The sequence below is a fragment of the Pteronotus mesoamericanus genome, unplaced genomic scaffold (assembly GCF_021234165.1).
Source record: "Pteronotus mesoamericanus isolate MK-2021 breed Mesoamerican mustached bat unplaced genomic scaffold, CSHL_Meso_final contig_53, whole genome shotgun sequence".
Taxonomy (NCBI): Eukaryota; Metazoa; Chordata; class Mammalia; order Chiroptera; family Mormoopidae; genus Pteronotus; species Pteronotus mesoamericanus.
In genome coordinates, this window is record NW_026555195.1 from 2,167,535 (window position 1) to 2,177,891 (window position 10,357).

General features: G+C 42.3%; 1 protein-coding gene across 1 annotated transcript; it reads right to left on the reverse strand.

Moving 5' to 3' along the window:
• Window positions 1-1,388: 1,388 nt before the first annotated feature.
• KCNJ1 (potassium inwardly rectifying channel subfamily J member 1) lies at window positions 1,389-4,799 on the reverse strand. The gene is made up of 2 exons (XM_054579410.1): window positions 4,706-4,799; window positions 1,389-2,528 (listed from the first exon to the last, which is right to left on the reverse strand). Exons 1-2 carry the CDS (start codon window positions 4,739-4,741, stop codon window positions 1,389-1,391), a joined length of 1,176 nt encoding a protein of 391 aa, XP_054435385.1. The 5' UTR covers window positions 4,742-4,799.
• Between the last annotated feature and the right edge of the window lie 5,558 nt (window positions 4,800-10,357).

Genomic DNA, 10,357 nt, shown 5'->3' on the forward strand with positions numbered 1-10,357 from the left:
TTGGTTGGTTCAGCTCCCTCTAACTCAGGAGACAATTTTTCCTTTGATAAAAGTCAATGTTAAAATAAAAATGACTTGCAGATGAAATGATACTGTATATAGGGAACACTAAAGATTCCATTAAAAAACTACTAGAACTGGTAAGTTAATTCAGTAAAGTAATGGGATACAAAATAAATATCCAGAAATCAGTTGCATTTTTATACACCAGTAATAAACTGTCAGAAGGGGAAACTAAGAAAACAATCCCATTTACAATTGCATTAAAAAAAAAAAACCCTAGGAATGAATTTAGCCAAGGATGAAAAAGACCTATACTTGGAAAATTATAAGACACTGAAAAAATTGAAGAAGATACAAATAAGTGGATGCACATACCATGTTCATGGATAGGAAGAATTAACATCATTAAAATGTCCACATTACCCAAAGCAATCTATTCATTCAACACAATTCCTATCAGAACACCAATGGTGTATTTCACAAAACTAGAAGAAATATTCCAAAAGTTCATGCAGAATCATAAAAGACCCAAAATAGCCACGGCAATCTTGAGAAAGAAGAATAAAGTTGGAGGAATCATGCTACCTGATATCAAACTATATTATAAGGCCATAGTAATCAAAACAGCATGGTCCTGGCATAAAAAACAGACATGTGGATCCATGGAACAGGATAGAGAGCCCAGAAATAAACCCACAACTTTATGGTCAATTAATATTTAACAAAGGAGGCAAGAACATACAATGGGGTAAAGATAGTCTATTCAGTAAGTGGTGTTGGGAAAACTGAACAGATACATGTTAAAAAATAAAACTAGACCACCTTCTTAAAGATGATGTACTATAGAATTGTACACCTGAATCCTATATAATTTTATTAACCAGTGTCATCCAATACATTCAGTAAAAATAAAAAGAATGAAAGTTTAAAAAAAAAAACAAAAAATAAATAAATAAAAGTGACCAATTTATTATTGTAGAATCAAAATGAGAAAATGGTTTTCCCTGATTCTATGCAAAGCTTTTAACTTCTTCAAGGAGACTTTTAAAATGATCTCATTTGATCTCATGAAATTTTTGATGATTTTGTCTCTTCCTAATAACATCGCATGATTTCAAATAGCAGTAATCATAGTCAAGATTCCGAGTGAGCTCCAATGACTTCTATATTCCAGCTTCCTATAAATACCATGCATGTTCTAATGCATTAGCCTTGTACAGAAATGTGTCTTATAGGATCATAGTTATGGACTTTAAGGGCATTGTGCTGGTGGACTTGGAAAGCTTTTGTCTACTTTCATACCTCCAAACTGTTGATTGCTTTGTAATGCTTTTAGTTACCATGTATATCCAAAACTCCACTTTACTCGTGTTGAAAAGCCACTGTTACATTTTAGTGTCATCTGTCTCGTTGACTTCTGACAAAATGAAGTTGGGGTTGTCGTAGCCTCTCTTCATCTTGGCTCTAGCATCTCTCTCATTATAAAGGCACATGGCACAGTGAGGGGTATCCACTTCCACTGTCTTGCTAAAGTTATGGAAATCCACTCGGTATTTCCCTTCCTTGGTCTTGGATACTATGGGAGCAAAACGATATCCCCAAAGCACCTCTTCTGGGACATAGGATGTCCGGACTTGGCAGGTAGCACTGGTTGATTCCACTGTGCCATCTAAAAACACCACTAATTCAAAGTCTTGCTGGGGAAGGGTTTCTGCTGCCATGTGGAAAAAGGGGCTGTTGTGATCAATGACATGGTAAATTGTCAGTGGAGAGATGAAGAATAAATTTTCATTCCCAGCGTCAACTACAAAGTTGATATTGGTCTGGTCCAAAATAATGGTCTCTCCTTCAGGAGTGACTGTGGTCTTCAGAAGCTTCCCATATATGTGACTGCTGATGAGGAGGCTCTTCCGAAGATTAGCCACGCGAATTAGGAGACACAGCTTTCCACCCCGCTTACTGATCACCGCATTCTTGCTGAACGTAATGGTCTTCGCACGCTTTTTGGGTCTGGAGATCTTGGCTAAAATGGCGCCACACATGAAGGAATTGATCATGACTCCAAGTATAGACTGGAAGATAAGCAGAAAAATGGCAGTGCCACACTGTTCCGTCACATACCTGAATCCATATCCAATGGTCACTTGCGTTTCCAGAGAAAACAGAAAAGCCGAGGTCAAACCATTAACATTCTCCACACAAGGGGTGTGGTTGGCAGATGGATAGAACTCAGGGAGGTCTTTATGAATATAGGCTACCGCGTACCACAGGAGACCAAAGAGGAACCAGCTCCCCAAGAAGGCTGTGATGAAGATGGTCATCTTGTATCTCCATTTGAGGTCAAGGACAGTCGTCCAAATGTCCACAAAGAATATCAACCTTGTCTGTGCCTCCACATTGCCAAACTCTATATTGCACCTTCCGTCTTTGGAAACCAGCCTCACTCTTTGCCGAGAGTGCCCAAAAAAGTGAGTGACAAACCATTTCCGAAGATATTTGAACATTCTTTCTGTCAACGCCTTGATCTGAAAACACATCAAAGAAAAACAAAACAAAACAAAATTATATTTATAGCAGCAGTGACGTAGGTGACTCACATAAAGAGTTACTTATGTATGAAAAGACTCTCCAAACAATCTGGAATCTGACCATTTGGGCAAGCTGACAAGTTCATTCTGGATACCACAATACTATTTTCAATAGAAACTTCCCACCAGAAGACCATGTGCCTTAAATATAAAGGGAAAAATAATTCCAAGAGATAGAAATGGAAGGAACCTAAGAAGGCTCCTGACCTCTGTCACACACAGCCTTAAAAATGTTTGTGATAACCATCAAGACTGTACTATGACTTTTTGATATTATTCTTTTAAGTGAGCTCTCCTTTAAAAAAAAATTAGCCCTATGTTAAGCAAAAATATCTGTGAAAGCAGAAGCTTGATGCACTATTTATATTTTTTGTAATATATAGAAATAGATAACTATGAAAAAACAGCTCGTCAAATATACTATCTAAACCATCTGTGTACTGCTATTGGTACTTACATATCAGGAGAAATCTTGATGTGATTTAATTCTCTCAAATATTAAATGAAGGAATGGAGACTCCTAAAATTTCAATGACTTAGTCAAAGTCACCTATCTAAAGAGGGACATGATGACAACTAGAGCTTAAGGTCCCCTGCTTTCAGTCCAGAGGAACTTCTACCACACCATGTCTCAGTTATGAAATTCTCTTTTCTAAAGTTAACTTTCCCTGAAACATTTTAAGACAAATATTAATCAACTTCCTTTTTGTTCCAATGTTCAACACTGTTTAGAACAAAGTCCCTCCGTACAGTTTGGTCAAATCCTACCACATCATTTCAGAAGTTTTCTCAGAGGAACTGCAAGCCTGTTTCTGCTCTCTCTTCAGGGTATGCCAAGATCCCCCCAAAAGCAGCACAATGGCCAGCATCAGTCAATACCATCCACTTCTCTCCCTGCTCCCAAGCTGAAGGACTAGGGAGCTCTCCTTTAAATAGGAATTCTCTGTAAGGGTAGCACCATGTTTTATTCACTCCTCTTTCCCAGCTGCTAGCACACTCTATGTATTAGTATTTTTTAAAAAATATAAATGCAATAATTCAGCCAATGAATTAAGCTCTTCAAATACAATCTGTCAGTGGTTTCTTATTGATGATATTATTTTGACTCCTATTTTGCAGCAAGAAAGTGAAGGGATTTTCCCCTAAACAGCCAACAATGAGGCAACCAAGGGGTCATACATACAAGACTACCTTGTCCTTTAGGTGTGCCCACCCCACTCTTAGGTTGCTCACCATGGTAAGCAGTGTCTTCGTGGTATTTTTAATTAAATGCAAATGTGTTTCTAAAATAGAGTGCAAAATCCCCCTTCAAAAATATGTTTATTCATACAAACTAGGAAGCGAAACCAACTTAGTGATAAATTTTAAACAAAACTGATATTCCACAGTTTCTTGCTTAAGGTCTTGAACCAGATGAAAACACAAAAAGTCAACACCAAGTAGAAGGGGCGAAGAGAAGACCACAGCTGTGGTGATTTGAAACTCTGAGGATGGGTTCTAAAGATATATATGTTTCTCAATGCTACAAGGAGAGCAAACAGCAGTGCACACACTCAGAGGGGCCTGCCCTCACCCCACCCAACCCTCATTGACCTCAAGTCCTCGGGGAGCTTTCAGTGATGGTGCCAAGGGAGACTCATGGAGGGAGAAAGAGGCGCCTCCTTGCCCAGTCGCTCCCCTGTCTCTGCACGTACCTCCTTCCACCTTGCTAGCGTTCCCTGGGACGGTCTCCCTTTCCCAGGTTCCTGCAAGCTCACAGTGTTTAAAAAGCTCTTCATAGAGTGGCCCTGACATAAAATAATAAATTCCAAAGCCAACAATTATCAATTGAATCCACATTCTCTTTGCCATACATTATAAGTCCAGAGATGGCTCCTAATATACCAACTTCTGAGGGGGGTTTTCCCCCTACTGTTCCCCTCCCACCTCTTAAATTCATTTCGCTTTTGAAGATGAAGACTGCAGCATAAATAAGTACCCCCTGACTTATCTCTTGGATAAATGTGGGTGTCCATGCCTATATTACTAATAAAATATAATCTGCCTGGCCATACAAAGAGCTGAGACAAAAAGCAACCAGCTTATACTGTTTTCCCCAGATGGTTCGCACTTACCAACACCCTAAACATGTTCCGATCTGAAGCCTCCATGGCTGGAACAGCAAAGAAGTGGTGTTGGGGGTTGGTCTCTGGATGCAGGCTGATTTCTTTTAGACCCAGCTTAACAGAATTTAGTCTTTGGGTCAGTGGACTGATGCTAATTTGTATTAGCTTGAAAACACTTCATTGGATAGTAGAATTGTGTGGTTTAACCCAAGGCAATTGGTTGTTCTCAGACCAAGCCCCAACCTGGGTATGTATTTTATCTTTTCAACCCTCACATGGCTTGAATACCGTCATGCTAAGACATGACAAGCCACTCGGCTGAGGTCCCTGGGCAGCGGGCGCGGGTTGTGTTCCAGCACTTCTCTCCTTGCCACGCTCTGTGGCTCTCCTGATGCTTGTCCGAGGTTGTGCCTAATAACTTTCCACCAGAAACAATTAGTTATCATCAATCTCCCAGCCTATTCTCTGAAACACACTGAGATGCTGAGATTTCCAAGTGTTGACAAAGACACAGGGGAATATTTAGACATAGATAAGTACATATTTGTAAGATGAAAGTAAGATCACATATGTGTAAGATGAAAGTAATATCATACCAGAAAGAAACAAGATACCATGTTAATCTCTCTACACAACACTCCCTGTTATGTAAGAAACAGATTTAAAAGCAGACTTTATTTTGGGATTTATTTGCTAAAATCTGGCATTTACTGAAGGTACTTTTCACATGTACTGTTGATTTATTTATTCAGAGTGAGAAGGATTATACATAGAGAATGCTAGACTACAGGATAAATTCATCGTTCACACAGCACACCCTTTATTCACAGCACATATTCAACTTTGCTTAGACAATGGCATTTAATCCAACCACAGACAGAGCCAATATGCATTTTTTGAACAATTGGTTGATTCAATATTGGCGCTGGTGTCTGGGTTATCTAAAATACACAGCCTTTAGGTTACTTTCTATTGAAATCAGTAAATCTTAATAGGAAGCAAAGGGCTATATATTAGCTAATATTTACCAAGGTATTCTTAGTGGCCAGGCAAAGCCAGTGAATTTCTCAAGAATTCAGCATTATTGTTCTGTAAACTGTCCATTTCCATAAAATAAACTTCCTGTAAGCTTTCCAAACATTGAACGCATGCTTATTATATAGGATTTCAAAGACAATTAGAACTCTGTGCCTGTTCTCAAGGGGCTCCCAGTTAAATAAGGAAGCGGGCTCAGTAAATCAGCAACTGCAATGTGGTTGGTTTGTCTAATGCCCAAAGGAAAATCTTTTCTGGAAGATCTCTATTAGATGGGCATCCATCCCCTGCAAAAACCTGTCAACTGACAAAAAACTCATTGCCTTTGTGTGTCCATGAATGCATTTGTCTATTACTCTCCAACATTGATACGTTGCTACTAGTACGTGTGCCAGGGGCCATGTGAGACACTAGGAAAGCAGTTATTTACCAAACGGACACGGCCCTTGTCGCTGTGAGGAAGCCTCCAGTCAAGGGTGGGGGTGGGAGAGTCAGTGAGCTGAGAAACAGTCTCTGTGACAGAGAGCAGGTAGTAAGCAGTGGGGGTGCTCTGGGGAGCACCTCGTCTCCGCGGCAGAAAAGAGCCGACGAGGCCAAAGCCCAACGACGGCATCAGAGGCGCACTTCCTGGGAACTCTGCAAATATGTTTGGACCGATGGTAAATCAATCAACCAATGTATGCACACATGCAATGAGTTTGCTGTCACTTACAGGGCTCCCTATAGAGATATCTTTTAAAAGATTTTATTTATCCACTTTTAGAGAGAGGAGAGAAACATTGATGTGTGTGAGAATCATCCATTGGTTGCCTCCCACACACCCCCAGCTGTGCCCTGACCGGGACTTGAACTGGCTATTTTTCAGTTTGTGGGACAGCGCCCAATCCACTGAGCCACATCCGGCAGGGCATCCCGATAGAGATATATGAGAAGAGACATTCCTGTGCACCTAGTACTAAGCACAGTGCACCGCTCTTTGTGGCCCAGGCAGGGCAACAAAAGAACGAGCACGCAGAAGCTGAAAGATATGTGGGGAATAGAATAAATAACAGTACTGGGGGCTCCGCAAGCAAGGGCCACCGCACCCCACACCCGGTAGGCCGCACAAGGCCGCATTGTTGCAGACCGAGAGAAAAACCTGGTAGAGGGAACAATGGTCTAGTTCTGCTTCTGAGGCAACTCATTACTATTCTAAGTCTGAAGTCTCTTCCATTTAACCACACTCCAAATTCTTAAAAACAAACATATTTTCCTCCCAAATCTCCATTTCTCCATAAAAATGCACTCTTCATTGACACGCAACACCACGTCAACCACCCCTCTTCATGTTAAGTGAGGTGTATCTTGTGTATGCCCATTGATAATATTTTAAAAACCAACCCGGGGACTGTTCTTTGGCAGGTGCCTACTTGAGAACATGCCACTGTGAATTGGGGTTTCCACTGATATTCCCCATACTGCCTCCTGTTGACTCCCACGTGCTCAGCAGCTGCTAGGTCAGAGAGGAGGGCAAAGAGACATTACTGTGCTTATCTCGTCTTTGGAATTTTTAAGGCTATCATTTCTCCATATAGTTGAAAATCCACTTACTGTAGTCTGCTTTTAGTGAAACATCTCAGAGCTCATACCCAACCTTAGTTCCCCTCGGGACGTTTCTGAGAGTCAGGAGTTTATGTTAGAGGCAGCAAATACATGTTATGGGGCCTGAGAGCAGATGTCAGATAATTTTCTGTAGGCCCTTTTGCAGCAATGGTGAAAGAGAAATCCAAGTTTTCATGAAAATGCACTCGCTGCTTCGCTTCAGATCAGTCAGTTGAATCAATAAACATTTCTTGAGACCCTAACCATAGTGGGGCATGGCATTGGATCATGGGATTGGGTCTCTGTCTTCTTAACCTATATAATTAAGCAAACACTATTGATCTAGCATCTACCATGTATTTGGTGCTACACCAGGAAACCAATGATGTAACAGTCCCTGCTCGCCAGTTGCTCCCAGGTTAATTCAATAACTGGAGCACAGCAGGTTTGCTGCCCTGAAAGGGGTGAGCACAGGGTTTCAAAGCAGCCATCAAAGAGGAGGCCCAAGAAGCTGGGTGTCAAGCTGGTACTCTTCAACACACCTTTGCTAGGAGCCCAAACAAATGCACCTAAGAGGACTTCCTGTTTTCTATGAAAATGGTCTCAAGCTGTTGGAGGACAGCCACCTCGCTGGATCTGCAAACACTCAGAGCCCCAGGGAGCATCACGGCATGTAGCTCCCCCAAACTACCCTTTACACATCGGAACCTGTTATAGACAGAAGGTGTAGTTTCCCTTTTGATCGGTAATTCTGAGGGAAGTTATGTTCTCGTGTCTTTAGCACTATCAAGCAGCTCACCTGGGGTCAGCATGGGTTCTAAGTAGAACTTGGCAAGGCCAGTGGAAGCGATTTTTCTTGGCCTCGTGGTCATCTAAAGGGGCATCTGAACCTCAGGGCTCTTCCAGGCTAGAATAGGGAATGCACTTCAGCAATACCCCACCTTTGGGGTGAGTGTCTGCACAGGCCCTCTCTCCACTGTGAATCCAAGGTCGGGATGTCACCTGGTCCTGGCTCCGTCCAGAGAAGGCAGTTTGGGAACAAGAGCCAGGGCATCGCAAGGTCTACAGGGGCTGGTGCTAGACAGGCCGTGCTCTGCATGTGTCTCTGGAACCGGCCAGTCCAGCAGCATTGTCTGAATACCTATAGAACTGTGTCATGCACAGGGGGACCAAGAGAGGGTGAGAGACCTGGTCCAGGATGTCCACAACACAGGTCATGGCAGACTGCAAGGAACGCCAGCTTGAGTAAGCACAGACATGGGTTTGAACCTCAGTTCTGTCACTTTGTGGCCAGGTGACCAGAGAAGCCACTTAGCCTTACTGAGCCTCAGTTCCCTTGCCTGTGCAATGGCTATAATATTTTCAAAGGATGTAGTGTGGGTTTTTTTAATGCATTATTTATTTGTTTATTTACTTATTTACCCTCACCCGAGAATATATCCATGATTCCAGAGAGACAGGAAGGGGGAAAGAGAGATAGAGAAAGAGAAAGAGAAAGAGAAACATCAATCTGAACGTGCCCCAATAGGGGACTGAACCCACAACCCAGGCAGTGCCCTGGTGAGGAATCAAACCTGTTACCTTTTGGTTTACTGGACAACTCTCTAACCAACTGAACCACACTAGCCAGGGCAGTATGTTTTAAATGCAATGACAAATGTGAAATTCCTAAAACACAGTAATTATGCAATAAACAGTAGCAACTGTTGTTATGAACTCAGAAATTGAAGCTTGGGTAGCAGTTTAACCAGGAGTCACTGACCCAGGCCATTTAGTGTCTAGTATGCAGAGCCCAGTGGGCTGTGCTAGAGACAACAGCCAAATGAAGGAAAAGGCTTCACACGGAGAGCAACCAAGATTCTGACAATCCATCAACATCTATGAACTACACCAGCATCAGAGCCCATCCTCCCAACATGGAACAGAAGACCTGGGAATGACAAACGTGTTTTTATAAAGGATTGGTCTACCTTATCTTACAGTGGTGAGAACAAGGGAGAAGGAGAGACTTGCCCCTGGAAAGACTGAACAGAGGCGTGGTACCGAAGGACAAGGCTGCCCTTCCCTTACCACAGATGTTCCCTGGGATCTGATGGCATCATCGACAATATGCACATGCCCGTTGAAAAGGAGAGAAGCAGCCCCAGCAGGAGGGAGCTGGCCGGGCACTGACGGCTACGTCTTGGTGTTCTCCTGTTGAACCCAATTTCACAGAACATCAACATCAGACAAAGCCACTCCATAATCATGTCTGAACACACAGAAAATGTGAACATGGTCCAAACCACAAAAAAACAAATATCCCACATCCTGGCTGTCATGAGTGGACCACTGCGTCTTCACCGACAACGGCTACGGCTTCACACCAGGCTCCTCTCCTTCAAGATAATGAGATTTATTAACATACTCAATCATTGAATTACCCCTACTTCCTGACATCTAACCCAGAGCAAAGTATTGCTTCCTCCAATATTCCCCAAATCACCTAAAACCAGCCCAGTCCCACTTAAGTGCTAACACTCTCTCGGTGTGGTTTCCCATGTTCCTCAAAGCCATCTCACAAGTCAATTGGTGAGAACCATTTCCAGAAACCACACACACACACACACACACACACACACACACACACACATACTTTGCACCTATGTTTGCTTTTGTATCAGGATGTAAAGAATCAAGGAAACCACCAAATGTAAATACAAACAGTCGTTAAAATGAGTTAAAATTTTCAAGTTCAGGTCTTAAATTCTATCTGGCTAACTTGTTTACCTGGGCCATGGGTCATCCTGAGATACTACTACTCTCACCTCAGAGACCTGTGTCTCTTCATGGATGGCACCTGTGTTGGACCTGAACAGGAAGTGGCAAGAGGTGTGAAGTCCCCGCCCGCCGGGGAGCCGGATCCAAGCAGGGTCTTAGCAGCCTTTGCAGAAACCATGCATTTCGTGCCTGCTGAATATTTTCAATGTTGTTTCCTTATGGTTCTTAATATTTTTTAAAAAGATTTTATTTATTAATTATTAGAGAAAGGAGGGAGAAAGAGAA

Excerpts from the sequence above, each read along its gene's own strand:
- KCNJ1 (XM_054579410.1), bottom strand. The coding sequence starts at position 4,741 with ATGGAGGCTTCAGATCGGAACATGTTTAGGGTGTTG. Across the intron at positions 2,529-4,705 it reads GGAACATGTTTAGGGTGTTG|ATCAAGGCGTTGACAGAAAG; the intron begins GTAAGTGCGAAC and ends ATGTGTTTTCAG.